Below are 18,896 nucleotides of genomic sequence, written 5' to 3' on the forward strand. Positions count from 1 at the left end.
AGTATATGCTATCTCTTCAGTGGTCACAAGTATAATTTTTTTGCAGTTTTATATGGTAATTTGAAAAATCTGTAATTTCACATTAGGAAATGATTGAGCCTAGGATGTTAAAAAAAAAAAAAAAGGAAGAAATTTCCCATAAGGGGAAGAGCTGGATGTTTCATTTAATCTTTTGTCTCTGAAACTGTTCCTAAAGTCTTATTTTTTGTGACATTAGGAGGGAGCAGAGTATAAGGACCCTTCCATTCTAATATGCAATTTTAACATTTCTGAGAAGACCAAGCACTTGACTAGTAAGTACTAATATCTGATTTTTCAAGGCATTTTTTTGTCAAGGGAGATATTCTCTTCTTTTTATAATGTTTAAAACGTCTCCCTGCTTGCAGTTTAAAACATGAGGGCAAAGATTAGACTCTTCCAAGATAACTAATCCTATCCTTGGATTATATATATATATATATATATATTTGTATCTCCCATTGGGGAATTAAGAAGACAAATACTAGTATCCTAAATGTTGAAAAGCCCCAGGATCTCCTTATAGAGCTAATGCTTGTTCCCCAATCTACATCCTGCATCAGATAATTTTTCTTTTCATGCCTTTGGATTTCTACTCTCTTAAAGGAATAGAAAATGTTTATTCCTTAAAAACAGCAACAACTTTTTGCTGACCTATTTCCTTTCACAATTGAAAATCTGGCTTTACCAGCCTTGCCATGGCCATCGATTGATGATTTTGTGAATGAGGGTCTGGAGAGAAAAAAAAAATGGATAAGCCATGTTAAATCTGTTGAGAGTTAGCAGAAATACTGGGGAGAGTCAAGGATGAATGGGGTTCGAGAAACAGTTCCATTATAATTGTATATGTTTTACTTGTGTTTTGGAATCATTGTAATAAAAATACTGAATGAGCTATAAATGCAGAGAGAAGATCAGGCCTTACTTCCTATGTTGCAACCCAATCGATTAGCAAATAATTTCTGAGCTTCCTGTGGCCTTGGTAGTCACACACCAGCATTCCTCTCCGGCATCTTTCAAGGCACACCATCCTCCCAGAATCAAGGGGCAGGGTTCTACAGGGATTGCAAAGGATTTCTGCCACCATCTGGTCCTACCCTCTTTATCCAATCCCGATACATCTGAAGAACCACTCTCCATGCTGGGCTGGCTAGTCCTCCCTCGCCTGGAAGTTAACAGGTTGGGCTCCTTCCAATCTCCATACATTTGCTAATTTTGCCATGACATCATTGAGCATGCTGGCTTCAATCTGTGCCCATCTACAATGCTTTCCTGTCCTCTAAAGCCTGGTCGTGAAGGTGGTGGTGGTGGTGGCAGAGTAATGGAAAAGATAACTGTTGTTTATTGAAAGTGGGACATTAACTCACTCAGTCTTCACGGTGAAGACTCCATTTGGCAGATGAGGAAACTGAGACTCAGGGAAGTCAGCCAGCTTGCTCTGAGGTCACACAACTGATGCATGGCCGAGCAGGGACTCCACCCCAGGCCTGTTAGACGTCAGAGCCTGAGCTCTTCATGATTACACTACCCATCAGAACTAATTCCACCTTCACGGATACCCCAGCTCCTCATCGCTCTCCTTCCTCTGAGAAATGGAGCTGACTGCGCCACGCGGCCCTGCACACCGGTAGGCGTCACGGGGTCATTTTGCTCTGGTCTTGTGCGTGTCAGTCTTCACTCTCCACAGCCGGCCTGTAGGCGCTTTGAGGCCATGGGTGCATCTTGGTCTCCTCTAAGCACCTGGCACAGTGTTCAGCACACCACAGCCCTTGGGAAATGCTTGCTGAGGAGTTCATTCTAAGATAGTTACTGATGTGCAGAAGTGCATGCTTAATTCACAGGAGGAAATGACCAAGTCATATATTTGGCATAGTTTATAAAAGCAGAAGACTTAAATTTGGTGCCACATTTGCCTCCAGAGGCTTTAATCCAATATATAATAAATTCCCAAAAGTCAAGTCTTGGTCACTGTGGGGTTTTTTTTATACGACCTTTTTTTTTAAAAAAAAAAATGGATTCGCTCCTTCACTCCTGCTGGCTTGGGCTTACTTTTTCATTTTGTGATTAATATACTGAATCATGTCGGTGCAGACATTATCTCAAGTCATAGGCTGCTGGCAACATGAGGTGGGGCTTGGTGTGCATCAGCCTGTTACTAACTGTACTCTCAGGCTTTTAGAAATACTTAGGCATTTGCACACCCTTGGAAACCAGGCATCTCATGTCTGATATGCAGACATGGCCAAGTCATCTTTCCTTCCGTTTCATGACAGTAAAATCTCTGAGGATTATTTACCTTCCTTGAGAATCTTCTCTTCGGCATCTGATCTCAAATGTGTTGCCAATAAGCTCATACGCACCGGCCCCACCTAGCCTTCCAGGGGGAAAGAGAACGACGGTGTCTGACTGTCCAGTACTGAGTCCATTTATAAACGCGGTTCAATGTTTTGAGTAATGCGAACCCAGATGAGCAGGGGAGGTGGCCTCAGCTCTCTTTCAGCCAGAGCACATACAGGCCAGCTCATAAAGCCAGGTGGGCACCTGTTCACCAAGAGAACACTGACTGCAATTTTCAGAATCAGATTCTGAGACTCTGGGAACTCCCTTATAAAACTAAAGCCCAGGGATGCTTCAGTAATTTGGGAAGAAAACCCATTTGGCTTTATGCTCCCACAAGGAGAAAGAAATGGTTTGAGAAATGTAGAAGAAAGCTCCATTATCAAAGTCAAGTTGACTTGGGTGAGTCCTGAGAAAGAAGGACAATGCTCCTCTGTCTCCGCACATTTCCCTGACACCCACTTTTCACCAATCGCTTTGCCGTACCAGGGGATTCAAGATACAGTGTGTCCAAGCAAACATCAGGAAAATAAAACGATGTGAAGTGGCAAAATCACTCCTGACTTAAAGGCGGTAAGCATCTATCAATAAAATCAGCCTTGATTCCATTCACCTCCTCACTCTGGAGTTTACTACAGGGTCCAAATTTTGAACAGTACATTCAGCTTACTGGCCTTTAAGTCCTAGCTTTTTCTCCACTGATGGGAAAACCTAAAATCCGAGAAACTGACTGCAAGTTTCTGGCAGCCCGCTTCCCGCAGAGCTGAACGTACAGTGCAATGAACACTAGTTGTCCTGAGAGGTGTTTCTGCAGAGGGGAGTTTTATATCCCAGCTTCCTTTATGTTTATTCAGCCAAATGGAAAACTCCACAACGGTAGACTTTGCATCCTAAAAAATCGTATAATGAGAGCAGTGAGGGAAAGAGTAAAACAAACCAAAATAATACTTGAGCACTGTTTAGCTTCTGATCCTCTGAGACGTTCCTCAAATTTTTCTTTTCTTTTTTCTGTGAATATGAACTTCTTGAAACAGAGCTTGTGATCATTAGAAACCTTTAGCGTCACACTTTAAACATTCGTTACTCAGAAGCCCCATGACTGAGAAGAGTAACTTACATTTAGCATGGATGTAATTAAACATGTTTCTGTTGAAAGGGGCATTCTCATCGTGGCTAAGGACCACTTTAGAGTAAACTGAAATGGAAAGGAGGAGCATACATGGGGCGTAGGTAGCAAGTGGTTATTTCCCGGGAGGCATAAAATGCCAAATGTGTAACAATTATATTTCACAACCCTGCATCCTAAAGACATCATAGGATTTCATTCTACAAGAGGCTTCAACTGAAGCTCACCGAACCTCCGAGCGCACACTCATTGCCCAGGGTCTTTAAAGAAAAATAAAATTCAAACTACAATCACAATCTGCAGAAATTTCCAAAACAAAAGGAATTAACTAGTTTGAAAGGGTCTACAGCTATTAACACAAGAGGCATCAAATGCATTTTAGTCTAAAGAAAATCCACCTGGGGCGGTGGGGGGGCTTCTGAACCTGCTCTAATTTTAAAGTTGATTTTGCGTTCACCTTAGATGAGCGCCCTCTTACTTCTCAAACATTATTAGCTTGTATCATCGTGCCGCGTGACTCGAGGCGCACCAGAAAGATTTGCCTTTTGTTACCTGGTATAGAAGACTCGGGAATCCCACGAAATTAAAGCAGGTTGTAAGCTAATGCAGCTATACCAACGTAAGACATACTAACTTACATGATTGACTTTTACAGTGGGAAGAAAAAGGCTGTTTTCGAGCAGCTGTTATTGCCTCAATGGAAAAAAAAAATCAATGAAAGTGAAATGAACAAGAGATTTTTGTCTGCGTTGCAGTTAATACCACTGAAGAGCTATGGATATTAAAAGGTCAACAAATAAATTAGCCAGAGTGTTATGAAATGAATGATTTGGCTTATAATTTTATTGAGTGAAAATTGTTCGCTGCCTATTAGACCAGGTAATTTTTATCCGGTGCCTCAATTACTGTTCCGTAAGCAATAATATAGTTGTAAGAGCTGTTGGTTCGATCGTGTGACCTCTGAGAAGCTGGCGGGACAGCTGACTTTACTATGATGGATCACTAACCCCGGTCTCCATGAGGTGCCAAACCTCCCTCTCCTGCAAGGGGATCTCATAAAAGAAACATTACGGCTTGATTCATTTTGCCAAAATGTTCGACTTTTCAAGTGTCAGCAGTTAAGTATAAATTGTGAAACCAGGTATTCCTGAGAAGAGTTATGACAATGGCTCCCCCACCCCCACCCCCCGCCTTTGGTCTCCTGGCATTCTCTTCTAAATGGTGTCATGGTAATTGGTGAATGGGGGCCTGGGGTGCCTCCCGCCACAAATACAGTGAAAAATGGTGTCTGCACCCTTGTGACTATGACCTGCTTGGAGGTACAGAGCTGAACTTGGTAACCTCCGGCTGCCTCTTCTTATTCCAATTCATTGTACCGGTTTAAGACCCACGCTCTGGGTTAGGTCCTGCTGAGTGGCCTTGGAAATCGACTTTCTGATCAGGATGAAAGTCTGCGCTTAAAGAGAAGGCTGTGGACAGAGATGCCTTTTTCAGGGGTAGGTTGTAAAGTCAGCACATGAAACAAAAACTGCCCAGAGTCAAAATTACCCTTGAAACTCTTTTAAGTTGCCAAGGCCTGGGCTCTTCGAAACACGAAAGCCAGAAATTAACTACTTCTGTTTCTCTTTGTCTTTTGGCCGTGGCTTCCCCTTCCCCAGGGCAGAGGAGAAAAAATATCTAGTTTGAAAGTAAAAGGACCTCTGAGTAAACAAAGAGATTTACTGTCCTGTGCGTGTCTGTGGCTGTTCTGTGGATGTGTGTTTGGCGTGTGTGTACACAAACGTATGTGTGTATTTATATTTTTGGACAAGTACGTGTAGTTAAACTTGAGTAAGTGATGTGTGCAGGCTGGAACCGGGCTGTGCTTTCAGGATATCTAAGGGGGGGTTGGGCAAACAGAGTGGACTTTTGCTTCTTAAATTGTGGAACACCATTGGTTATCATAGGTACCTCCAGATGAACGGTGTCTGTAAATGATGACTCCTGAGGCTTTACAGATGGTCCCGACTAGAACTGCAATTAAAATCCACTGCCTAGAGGTGGCTGGGGCTTCGTTCTTATGACTTCAGTGCTTAATTGAAGTGTTACTCAAGGCCGAAGACCTCTCAGGGTCTCCGTTTCTAAGGGCTTTGGCCATTAAGAAGACGATATTGGATGGTAAGAGGGTCGAGGGGAGTTAGCGCCTTGCTCCTCCTGTGACTTCTCCTTGAACGAATGAGTAATAATATTCAAGGTCCCCGTATGCAGGGTGTGACCTGAAGGAGGTTACACTTGGTGCCCCTCATTAAGAGCTCAGTGCTGAAAAAGAACTTGCAGGAGGCTCCAGAATTCAGCTATCGGAGTAACCATTACTACAAGTCCTTACCATGATGATTCTGCAGCTAAAGACACAAAGAATCATCTCCAAGGTTTGTATGTGTGAGTTTTTCATCCCGGCTGCCACTGTCCCCTGGCTCAGCCATCGGTGAGCTAACAGTCTACCGCTTCCCTCTTTCCCTTGCCAAGCTTGAGGGACTTTTAAAGACTAGTTTGCAAAATTGTCTTTTTTCCTTAAAATTCCCTTTCCTTGGTTCTCGGAGGCTGTGCTGAGGGATACTGGCTCTGGACTCAGTGGAGTTGGCTCAATTCCATGCTCTGCTGTGTATTAGTGTGGGGTTCAACTCCTGCCTCGGCTTCCTCATCTGTGAAGTAGGGTTAAGACCAGCACCCAGCTCAGGAGACACACACTTACTGCTTACTGAGCAACAGGCAGCAATAACATTGTCCAGAGAACTTGGGCAAATTATATGCATTCTTAGAGTCAAGGTGTATTATGTGCCCGAGTCCTGCTTAAGACGCGATCCTGTTTGCAAAAGATTGCAAAAGATTCTGAACAGACTCACGGTGAAGAAGGTTGGTGAGGTAGAAAACCTCCACCACCCAGCTGCGTGAGCTGTCTTCTCTGAGCCTCAGTTTCCTCATCTCGAAAATGGGCATGACTCAATAATGACAGAGTAACTTACTGCAGTGTCAGTCAGTTAAAGATAAAATAAATAATCTAAAAGAGTGAGAATTACAACTTTTGTGGGGGCCATGGCCTTTTTAATGAAGCTACAATCTCCCTCCCCAGAAGAGTAGTATGTGCATGCTCGTAACACATACACACAATTCCATATGCAATTTCAAGGGTGCGCAGAACTCAGCTAAAAGAACTCTTGATAAAAGAAGCTTAAGAGGGAGGGACACCAAGCCCCTAAACTGAGCATATTATCAAAATGAGGACGTGGACTTTGCTTTTCTGTTTTCTGGCAGACCCAGGGGAGAGAAGGGGAAAGGAACTGCACTCCATAGTTTGTGTTTTTGACAAGAGAATACAGAGACAAAATGGTTTTTGGGTCAAACTCAAGCGGGCTTTTACTAAGAGCTGGGTATACCGTATGATTTGCTTTTGTCGCTGTATTTTTGGTTTGAGTCATTTTGGTTCCTGGATAGAATGTTCATAGAATTTCTTGAAATGAAAAGAGATTTAAAAATGAGTAAGGCGAGAGAGAAAGGCCAGCGTCACTGTGTGGAAGATGAAGACATGGGGTTTCTTGGCCCTTTCCTGAAGCCCTGAGTCATCCCCCTTTTCTGCTAACAGGCAACGTGGTTACGCAGATTTCTTACTCGTATTTTCACTGATGGCTACTGCAGGTTTTGAATCACGGATAGTCTTTGCATAAAGACTAAAACAATAAAAGCATAATTAGAATACATTGTATACAGCCGACTCCAGTTGGTCTCATTTCGCCCCAGCTCTGCATTTATGATAAATCACTAAACACGAACGCTCTTCAGGGAGGGTGATCTGGGGTCTCATCTCTCCATTGAGCAAAAAACCGTGCCTGTGACGAGAGTCTGAATTTCAATTCCGCGAGTGTACAGTGGAGCTGAATAATATTTGGCACAATGCAGTGCACAACCGAGCCACTAAATGGCTGATTTACTAAATTATTATTAGATGAGCCCTTGCTGTTCCAAATGAAAGTGCAGTCACTGTCTTCCTTCATGGTGGGTTCAAATTGTTCTGTGTTTAAATATTCAGCATGAGGCTAATGTGAACTGATGAACTGAGACTATAAACATTCACTTTCAATACAGACAGAGCGACAGAGATGAAACCTATCATGCGGCCTGCGGAGGTGAAAATGATTTATATTTAAGGATGCCGCTGCCTACTGCCATTACTTTAAGGTACTCTTAATTAGCACGGTGCTGGAAATGACTAATTCCCTGCGCACAGGAAGAGCAGGCTCCTGGAGGCGGAGATTCCTCCCGCACGCCAGCAAGGGAGACGCCACCGGGAGGATTTGCTGCCTGTGTTGTTCAGAACCTCGACTTTCATTCATGGTGGGCAGCCCCGCACCAGCAGAGTCACGTGTCTGCTGGGAGAACTATGGTTTCTGGTTTCACCCCAAAGGGTCTCCCATCCATCCTCTCTACCATCCATCCCTCTGCAGTCCGCCTCCCTCGCTGCCAGCACCCACCACACCTGCTGCGCCACGGCCACCCCAGCACCTCACTCTCCATCTCACCAGCCTCTCTACTGACACCTGCTGGAATGAAGAACCACCCTTTGCTCCTCGGACAAAGACAACCCTTCCTCCTCCCTCCCCTTTGAGGGCAGTTATAGGCAAGCTCTTAAAATACTGTGATCACTTACAGTAGATTAGAATTTTTTATTGGTGCCGTGTTGCCATAACAACACGAAGACAGCAGATGACTTAAGCTAAGCTTGCAAAGCAAAAGGCTGCTCATCTGGCAGTTAAAATGAATACAGTTCATTTCACAAGTTTCCCATATGGACTCTTAGTGTATGGTAATGAGGAGACCATATGGTGAGAGAAAATGCACTGAGAACAATTGGGTTCCACTGGCGGAGGGGGAAGTGGGGAGCGAGAACCCGGGTGAGAGATTCTGGAGCGTGTGCTCTCTGGGTTCAAGGTTTGGTGGAGGTTTGTTTGGGTTTTTGTTGGGGATGGTTGTTTTCCATAGGGGTTTCGCGTTTCTTAATCTGTTCCTTTAATATGTCGGCTGTGCGAAAACGACAAACATCTTGCAAATTTTGCAATATCATTCATCACAAACTGTCAGCAGTGTTTGCAAATCTGACTTGCGAGATCTTTTAAATGTGTTGTTCTTAAAAGGCAACAGTACTAAGTTTTTAGACAAAGTGCAGGAAAATTTAAGCACTTCTGACAAGCAGAAACATTAACAGTAATCATTTTTAAAACACTTGCTTCTTTTGCCTGCATGTTTAGCTGTAAATAATGCTAGAATGTATAAAAGCTTTAAAGTAAAAATGTAATAAATACTTTTTATGATGTTTCATAAAGGCTAAAAAAAAAAATTTTGCTGCGAGCAGCGGATCTGGGCTGTCTGTCCGTGCGGGGGTGTGGGGACCGGCAGTGCCCACTCTTCCGACTACTCACCAGCTTGGGAACCTGGGAGGACAGCTTGAAAAAGGCTCTAAAGTCAACTCTGCACTGTACATGCTTCATAAAAGATGAATATAAATGCATTAGTTAGACACGGTGAGCTAAATTAGAAGGTCAGGCAGGGCTGGGAGGGCTGAAAAATCACACAAGCAATGAGTGTAATTACTCTTTTTTAAGTCTATTAAGTGGTGTTGTTGTATCGAGGCTCAGGGGTATAGGACATGAGGAACAAGATAAAGTAATGTGTATTTATTACTCCCACTGGATCAATTTACCAGATATTTTCAGCTCCATAAAGCAAAATACACAAATGCCGCCTTTGTTACTTTTCTCAAACGGTTTTACTTTCTCTAAAAGAGGGACTGGCTCTTGGAGAAGAGACGTGTCTGCCCTGTGGAGGTCCCTGTGCCAACCCCTCCTGGTGGGGAAATCAAAGACAAGAGGTGAGAGTTTTAGTAGGATGGGGCTGACGTGCAGACGAGGGACAGGAGAGAGAAGCTAATCAAGGCAGAATTATCTGGGCTTCCGGATCTGGCGGGGAAATGGGAACTTGAAGCAGTGGTAACAGTGAGGCTGGAGGACCGGGGTGCCAATCTGGGTTTTCCCACTTGCTTGCTGTGATGGTGGCAAGTCACCAGCCCTCTGGGAACTCTGACTCTGTGAACTGGGAGTAGCCGCCTTGCAGGGAACAGTAGCCCCCGTTTAATGAAGTCACCCTGTATGCCAGAGAGACCTCTTTGCATGCTGGGGGCAGCTGCTTTACAAAGGACAACACTGAGGCTGGGGAGGCTGGGTCATGTGCACGGGGCAGTGCATCTGGTTTTCAAAATCCACGTCCACCTGACCTGAAAGCCCACTCTCTTGGCCTCTGTGCTCTTCAGAAACTTTGATAAAGCCATGCCAGGCACCCACTGGGCACGAACCGAGCATGACCTGCTTCCTGGGATTCACTGCTAACGCCCGGAATGCCAGCCACGCTCATGCTCGCTGACCACTCAGGCTGACCACCAACAAAGGGAAAGGGGACAGAGACACCTCTGCCTTCAAATCAGAGACAGCTCCTTGCCCAACATTTCTGGATGGCATCCTGCATTTTAGCATCTCCAAGTTTCCGACTGACCACGGCCCCTACCCGTTCACCTCGATATTATAAGAAAAGTCAACCTTCGCCCCAAAGTTGGTCACGTGTTCCTCTCCCTTCTGTGTGACACAGAACAGAATGCCGCCACTTAAAAACCTCAGCCTGCCCTTCTCCACGCGCTTATGAGAAAGGAAACCAAGAGACATCTGGGGTGAGCGTAATTACAGTATTTCAAATCTGTGTGCGCGGCAGCGATCACTGACGGTGACTTTCAGGGACAAAATAATTTACAGAGAAGGGGTCGGCTCGCTTCTGTTGCCACACGGTAAACGGGGATGATGCCTGCTCTCCTGACTCGTCTCACAAGAGGGGCTCCAATAAAACAGAGCCTGTACGAGGTCTTTGAAAACAGCCCCAGCCAGTGGACAAAGGCACATTATTACGGAGAGCTGTCTGCTTGGTCTTGGGCGCAGTTTCATTTGACAGAATATGTGGGTGGTTGTATGAATCTAGCTTTGTCTATTCACAAACACATGGGTTTAATAAAGCGGAGTTTGTTTTTTAAGGTGTGTGGTCCCTGGCTCACTGAAACACTCCTGTTTGACAAACACTGACCACGATTCTGAGAAAGGCGGAGCCCGTTTTATCCCCCTAACAATGGACCGCGGAGTGTAAACCTCCCAGGTCCAACACAGGAACACCTCGTGCTGGCTCCATCCGCCCCTCCCTGACCTTGCTCTTGAACTCTCACTCCACCTCCCCATCTGGAGCCAGGAGGACACCACTCTGATCTGAGTCACACTGAGCGCTTCCTGGGGTGGGCTCCGGCCAAAGCCCTTGCACGGTCAAGTGGCTGGATGCAAGCTGAGGGGTGTTTCCTTAACACACAAACCCATTGTGTCCTTGATTACTCTTCCCAAACCCAGGAAAAAGGGGCTGGGAATCGCACCATCAGGCCACCGGGGACGGAGGGACACGTGCCCATGCTATTTGTTCAACGTTTCTGAACATGATGTGCAACCGGGAAAATGTTTTTTAAAGTAAGTACACAAAACTCAACCGTATATGCCTGTTTCTCTTCTTTCTTGATGAATAAGAAAAGTACCGCTTGGCTGCCTTAGACCTCAGCCATTAAACCAAGTTTGTCTCCCATTTTTCAATAAATATTTATAGAGTGGCAATTGTGGACCAGAAACTATGCCGAGGCACCCCCGAGATTCCCCTTTTTTTCTTTATGTGATCCTGACGAGGTTGGCACGATTATTACCCCCATTTTATGGATGAAGAAACTGAGGCACAGAAGATAAACCTCACACTCAACTGCTGACCAGGATGAGGATTTCCTGGTCTCCAGAGATTGGTTATTAGGAGAGCTCTCAGAAGCCAGGGTCCCACTCTCGCCCTGCTGGCAAGTAATCACAGCTACCTTTTGTTGAGTGCTAAATAAGTGATGATAAAAACAAACCCCCAAAGTAGGAAATATTATCATCACCATTTGACAGAGAAGGAAATTGAGGCACAGAGAGAGAAATAATTTGGGGGAAGGGTGGGAAGAATGCAGAGCTGGCAGGTGCGGGCGCTCTGAGTCCCCCCCTTGCCCGATCTGACTCTCCAGTCCCGTCTGCAGACTCTAGAGACATCAAATCCCAAATGAAAGTGAAAACGGTCGGTCCCCAAATGGAAACAGTGGGAAGAGTCTGGCAATCCACGCATGGCCTCTTCCTACCATGGGGACGCCACAGGCACTGACCATGAGGTGGACACATTATTTACGCCTCTGTGCTACAAAATTACTGTTGATTGTCCCACAGGAAACACGTGGGAGCAGAGATCGTGCCAGACAAAGGGGCCTGCAGGTAACTGTCTCCATGGCTCGTCTGTGCTGTGGAAGGAGAGGGTCGTCCGCTATTATTGTCCGACTCTTTCACTGCTCACCAAGAATGAGCCAGGGTGAGAGGCCGTGTAAGATGGAGGCCCCTTTCAAAGACAAGGCTGCGAACAGACCACGCATCATAGGGTTTCTCCCTCAGGTGGAATGCTCTCAAGGAGCTTCTCCAAGGTCAACAGCGCTCAGAGGGGGCGAGGCTGCCACGGGAACTCGGGGTTGAGACGGAGTGTGGCTCTTCCCCTGCGGTCCAGGAGAAGACAGGCTCTGCTTGTCACAGTTTCACCTTCTCCAGGCTCGTCGCGCCTCTCACCCACCCCGCCGGCCCCTCAGTCTGTGCATCAGTTTCGGGGGCAGAGGTGGACCCCAACGTTGATAACAAGTACAGAAGAGAAATCAATAAATGTGCATTTCCCGTCTTGTGCATTGGCAACTGATGACGTAGCGAGTGCTGTATAACACTTATTTCTCTGTCTTGAAATTGTATCTAATTTCTCTCACTTGCGCCTTATTTCCCTGCTAGGTTGGATGCCTCCGGAGGTACGAGGCTCATGTCCTAATTGCCCCGTTGCGAGATCTGCCAGTATGTTTTCTTGGGAGCGCCAGCTGTTCGCCCCCTCACCAGGAATAAGTAAAGATCCTCAGGGGGTAAAAAAGGCAATGTTCTTTTTCCCCTCGAGAATTGATGGGATGTCGTGATTAATAACCTGGACTTTGGAAGCCAGGCTGTGTGGGTTTGAATCTCAGTCTTGCCATTTACATGCTGTGTGACCTTGGGCAAATGATTTAACCTCTATTTATGGTTACTCTATCCTCTAAAATAGAGGGGGTAACAGTACCAATCTCAGAGGGCTTTTGAGAGGCAGAAATGACAGTTATATACATAAAAATAAATATATACATAAAATATATATTACCTGGCACAGAAGTGCTTGCTACCGTATTATTGCTTACCTTAGAATAAATATTAAACCCACAAAGCACAAAAATACTGAGTTGCTATCTATGAACTGATTTTTTATCAATGGCAAAGTTTTCTGCCAATCAACCAAGCCCAAGTTTTCAGAGACCATAACCCAAAGAGGAGACAGACTGACCTTTGGCAAACGCTCAGGGTCGCCAGGGTGCCGGGGAATAACCTTCTGCAACCTCTGGAAGCCATAATCGATGGTGGGTTCATTGAGTGCTGCAATGAAGAAGTCACACAATTAGAACAATTTCAAGAAATAAAACAATGCATGATCTGCAACACTGACGGCGCAGAAATAACTGGGAAGTCCAAAGTTTCATTGATACTTTTGAATTAGATCGTAAAATGATTGGACGAATGATCCCTTTTCATGAATACTTCCACCATCCACTTCTGCCGCTTACCATGGTGGGGACTGACTCACTCAAAAGCCCATGAGTAGCAGGTCCTGAACTCTGCTCTTCTGGCCAAATTCTATATTCCTTACGTTCTTGAAAATAGAAAGTAAAATGGAACTTGATGTCAGGTTTTGGGATTCCCTTAAGTCAGAAGCTTAGGTCAAAACACTAAAGGGCTTGTCCAAGGACAAGCCCAGGGGCATCTACAGATGGTGAACAGCAGAATTAAAAGTACTTGCTTAGAAAAGGGAAGTGAGCCAGAAAGAGAAAGACAAATGCCATATGACATCGCTTATATGTGGAATCTAAAAAAAAGGACACAAAAGAATTTAACTACAAAACACAGACTCACAGACAGAGAGAACAAACTTATGGTTACCCGGGGGGAAGGGGAATGGGAAGGGATAAATTGGGAATTCAGAAATCGCACGTCTTGGGGAGTGATGGACATCTTAGCTGTCTTGATTGTGGTGGAGGTTTCCCTGGCGTACACATCTATCAAAATTCATCAAAGTGTACATTTGAAATGTGTGTAGTTTACTGTGCAGGAACCATCCCACAATAAAGGTAATAATAATAATGTCTTTGCTTAGCTGCAGAATCTCTAGCGGACCTCAGCTGATACACCCTCTCGGTGCCATCTGTGGCCAGTAAGCCTGCAAGTGTGTGCTGAGTGGCAGGGGAAACTGGATCTTCTCAGCGTAAAAAGCCTATTCTACCCTGGAGAGAATCTAAAAAAGAGACAGGGATGGGAATGCCCTTGACACAGCACCCTCACATCCAAGATGACAGACTGATTCACCAACATCAATACTATTTCAAGGAGAAGACTAACCGCTGTTGGGCACTAGTGCAGAGCAGCTGGGCCTCCAAGAAGAACTCTTAGAAAGACTAACAGAAGAGCAGCCCTGCAATAGGATTGGGAGACACTGGGCCTTCTGGTACCCACGCTGACGACGCCTTCCTCAAAGCATCCTTGAACTCAACACAGAGTGGACTCTGCTGTGTCAGTTTTGAAATTCCTCCCCAAGATATGAGATGTCTTCAGCCTTCCTCGCCTGCCCAGGAAAGGATGGCAGCCCCGCCCTCCACCCGCGTCCCCCACGTCCTCTAAGCAGTGGGTAGGCGGGTGGCTTTTTTCTTTCCCTTTCTTTTTGCGTGTAAGCAAAGGATTCAACCGCACATTTTCTCCCATACTGAATAAAAAGACAGCCTTTGTAGTTCTGGCGTTTATCTATACATTTAGAAAACAAGTTGCCACGTGCTTGACTTGAAATGCATTTCCATTAACCTAAATTTTAAAAGTAAGATTCGTACTACCACTAACTTTAAAAAAACTGTATTAAATTCAAATAGGTCCCAAGGCTAATGGAAGCAATTTGTATACCAACCCAAACTGACTGGCCCACTTTTCAAAATACAGGTATGATAATCTTGTGGTTTTAAAAGGACATTTAAATTGAAAGACTGTGAATTTAGTACATAATTATACCAGTAGAACCCTTTAACTTGTCAACTTGTAAATCTAAAAGGCTATCAATCATTTCTAAAGAGGAAATAAACCTTAAAATTCCTTGATTGACAGTGCTTACTTTTTATGTAAGAAAAAAAAAAGGAGAAAAAAAAAAAAAAAGGCTGCATAAAGTGGCCAGAAATCCATTTACAAAAGTACATTGTTTTACATAGGTGAGTAAAAAGCCAATAATTACCCCTCCAAAAGACACATAAATCAGACTAAGTACTTTTTCCTCACTTGTATATTTTAAGTTGGAGTGAACTTCAGGTAACTTTTAAAGAGATTTTTTTTTTCCCCCGCAAATGCAAGGCTTGTTGAAGTTGCTAATAGAGCAGCATTTTCATTTAAGATAATGTAATCATTTTTGCAAATAGGAGGTTTAGCCATCTCCCCCCTGCCCTCCTTCTAAACAGTAAACTTTCAACCTGTCTCTTGTGGAAATGAACTAAAACGACACCCAGGTGTACCAAATCTCACTGTCTATTCTGGCATATGAGTTTGGGCACAATATTTATTATTCCCCTCTTTTTATGAATTACTTTCTAAACCCTGGAGAAGAATTCTTTTTTTTTTCTTTCTTTTTTTTTTTTTTTTCAGGTTAGACTTGTAGAGAGAAAGCCATGGAATTCTTTATGCAGGGAAGCTGTTACTCGTAAAATCCACAGTATTTAATCAAGAAACGCACGAGAGTGACACGAATGAGCACCTAGGTTTAAGTTGTATATCACAACTTAAACTCCCACCCATAATGCTAATTGCCAGCAAAGAAGCTTAACCGTAAAAGCAGCTTCCGACAATTAAATGTATCATTTTAATACCTGAGGATATAAATTCAGCATCCTGAAAATTCTAATTCTTGGCTTTATTTTTCAGTGTAAGCCACCAATAAAACTTGAATTGCTGACCCACCCCTTCAGTTGTTTGCATAATGAATTAATTTCCATGGTGTCAAGAAACCCACGGTTGTTAACCGAACGACTGTCTCATGTACTGGGGCGGGGGGGGGGAAGGATGCGTTCCTCTGGCCATAGGAACAACGCACAGCCGAATGACCGACGTCTAACATCTGCAATTAAAAGAACTGATTCAAATATCATATGGAACTAATAGCTAAAGAGCTGAGGAGAAGTCATTGTGCTGCCACGAAGAGTAATTGAATTAGATATATTAAACTCATTATTCAAAGAGAAATAAGCATCTAGTGTATGGAAGTATGCTCTGAGAGAGGAAATATTTCAGAGAGAGGGACAAAGGCTTTTTATTTCCCATGCCTTTAGGATTTGCTCTATGCTCATATATTTAAATATATTAACCTGCCATCAGTTTAGGTATTGAATATTACGTTGGCCTCGTCCAGTGCTGTAAACAAAGGTACCAGTAAAGATATGCAAGAAAAAGCTTGTTGTCAAATTCAAAGGTGCATGACACAACACTGTAAAATGATTATAAATAAATAAAAAATGTTAAAAAAAAATTCAAAGGTGCATGATAATTTCTCTGATTGCGCTAACTAGAAAAAAAAATCAAATCAGTTACTGAGTGAGTGGAGCCATCTGATTAATACTCTTAAAAAAAAAACAAAAAAACCAAAAACCTGAAAACGGATTAAATGTCTAAGGCTGGGGCTGGTTAAATTATAGCCCACTCACTGGAATATGATGCAGTCTTCAAAAGCAATGGTTTGGGGAAAAAAATATAGGAAAAACATATTTGCTGGCATATAATCCATTGCTACATCAAGAAGCAGATTACAAGAACATGTTACAAGGTGAACACTTTTTTTTAAATGAACATACTCAGAGAATAAAGAAAAGGTTTCTGTGTATAAACTAGAATACCAGTAGTTATTTCTAAGAAGTGGGTCTTAAAGTGCTTTTCCTCCTCTTTCTGCTGTGTGTTGTCTACATTTTCCACAATGAACATATATTACTTTTATAATCAGAGAAAAAGGTTAAAAGCAAGAGATTGTTGCCGAGATGGAATCTGACCTGCTTGTATAAAGTAATGACATAAGAAACTCTGCCTTAAAAGGGGGTCTGTATACCCTTTAATAACCTTGCCTAGGTTATTACAGACCATAAGAAAAATAAGTAGTGTACTTTTGGCCAGTTGTATAAATATGTGACTATTCATAAACTCTCTGAAAGTCAACAGAGAGGGTAACGGGGAGGAATCATAAAGAATGGTATATTTATTTTCGTCAGTGGGGGTAGTGGTACCTTAGGGACATACATCTACTCTGCAAGAATGTAATATAAAGTTAATCCTTCAACAAAGTGACCTCATTGTATTCAAGCACAGGGCTCAGGGGGCACCAGAAGGAATGGGACCAGTCCGTTTTTTCCCTCTAAAACTTGGGACAATTCCGAGAATCCAGCAGAGAAAGAAAAAGAAATTAATTGGGCATAATTAATCACAAATAAAGAAGTATGAGCATCTTAGGTTGTAAAAAGGAAAAAAAAAAAATGAAGCTGTGAACTGCAAATGGAATGCAGTGATGGGAGCCCCTCATGGCACCCTGCTTCCAAACACCTAGTCCACACTCTCTGAACAGGGTTCGAGAGGGTGTAATCCTAAACCAGTTAGGGATGGTAACGGAATAAGGGAGGCTCAGAGGTTTAGAAAAATCCATAATCCCAAAGAAGGACATCCCCAATTTTTAAATCATCATAATAAAACGGGACCGACGTGGCATTTAAAAATTCCACGAGATAATAAAACTGTCCACTGATATAATAATCATTTCTAGTGCCTCCCATGTGTCCCGATGACACTGGTAGGAATCAACGGTTTTGTGCCACAGCACCATAAGCCCTTAAAAATAAACTTTCTGAAAGGTGTACACAGCCTAAACCCAAAGACAGATGAATCACTGTAGTGGAAGCCAGCTCCCACTTTTGCAGCCAGGCATGCCTGCTCAGCAATCCATTCTCTCGCCTCCCTGATGGTCAGATGGTGGGTCACCACCTCTGCTCCTCTTTCTGACACTAGGATCACACCACACTCCGCAGGGACTTCAAGAGTGATCAGGCTACAGGGGAGCCACAAACACATGAAGTCAAGATGCCTTCCACCATCCTGTTCAAACCTAGAGGTAGGTACGGACTATTAGCAGAGTGAGCCCAGGAGGACCTCGGGGAGCAGTGCACACAGACCGCAGTAAGTCTGAAATACAAAAGGCGAGATTAAATGCTGCTGTGCGGAGAGCAAGGTTGCAGGGCAGATGGATCTGGTTGAGATTTCAGAAGGGTCGTCTCACAGCTCTGACGGGAGGCAGGGAATGGGTGTTGATAAGAAAAATAGGATATATGCACGGGGCTGCCCTCAGCTGGATCAGAGTCATTCCTTTTCAAAAAGGAAGCGTTAATTAAATAGTTTTTAAAAAATCAAACCACTTCATCTGGCTTTGTGTGGGGTCTGCTTGTAAATGGCTTGGGGTTCCCTTCCAATCGCACCATCTCAGACTCCCCCTGAAGGAAACCAGCAACTTTCCAGGCAGAACCAGTCTATGCAGAGCACTCCCCCTTTGGGCTTCGACCGAGGTGCTGGTCAAGACAGAGCAGCTCTGGTTATAGAAAGCTCTTTTCAGGGTCCAAATGTTTACGCAGCATGAAATGCTATATGTAAAGAAAACTGAGAGGAACACAACTAGGTATTTCTGGGCTCCTAATAAGGACAAGATGACAAAATGCATTTAAAACGCCTGGTAATGAGTAAATCCTAACCAAATATATGTGTGGATTGTGGCCTTTCCATGCCTTAGTTGGCTTTTTTCTTTAATCCACTTCACAAACACATCAAATAAAGTTCTCTTTAAGGGGATTTACTTCCAAATTAAAATCATGTAGTCAAGACAAATGCATTGTCAGTTAAGAAAACTGATTTAACTTCTAGGATACTTATTCCTGGGAACAATGGCAGGGAAAGGCTGGGTTCCCCACTCCTCCGGGGAGGCGCGCTTTGGGTGCTGTTCCAACGTCAGCGCGCAGAGTCCCCCTGCTTTTTATAGCTCAGCGGCGCACCGCGCTGCTTCACCATATTTCTGGGGTTTTAATTTCCTTTTTTTAATGGCTGTGTGACATGAAGTCATTTTGACTGGGAATAAAAAG

At 43.8% G+C, this 18,896-nt stretch overlaps 1 protein-coding gene across 13 annotated transcripts in view; it reads right to left on the reverse strand.

Annotated features, from left to right (window-relative positions):
• EBF1 (EBF transcription factor 1) overlaps positions 1–18,896 on the reverse strand; it is a 384,787-nt gene that overhangs the window by 20,494 nt on the left and 345,397 nt on the right. For all 13 annotated transcript variants that reach the window (XM_064484498.1, XM_064484499.1, XM_064484497.1 and 10 more), the window contains one exon: positions 13,001–13,089. In XM_064484498.1, the coding sequence (XP_064340568.1) occupies positions 13,001–13,089 (89 nt within the window). The remainder of the gene's footprint in view (positions 1–13,000; positions 13,090–18,896) is intronic.

Source organism: Camelus dromedarius, chromosome 3 (assembly GCF_036321535.1).
Source record: "Camelus dromedarius isolate mCamDro1 chromosome 3, mCamDro1.pat, whole genome shotgun sequence".
In the NCBI taxonomy this organism is placed as follows: Eukaryota; Metazoa; Chordata; class Mammalia; order Artiodactyla; family Camelidae; genus Camelus; species Camelus dromedarius.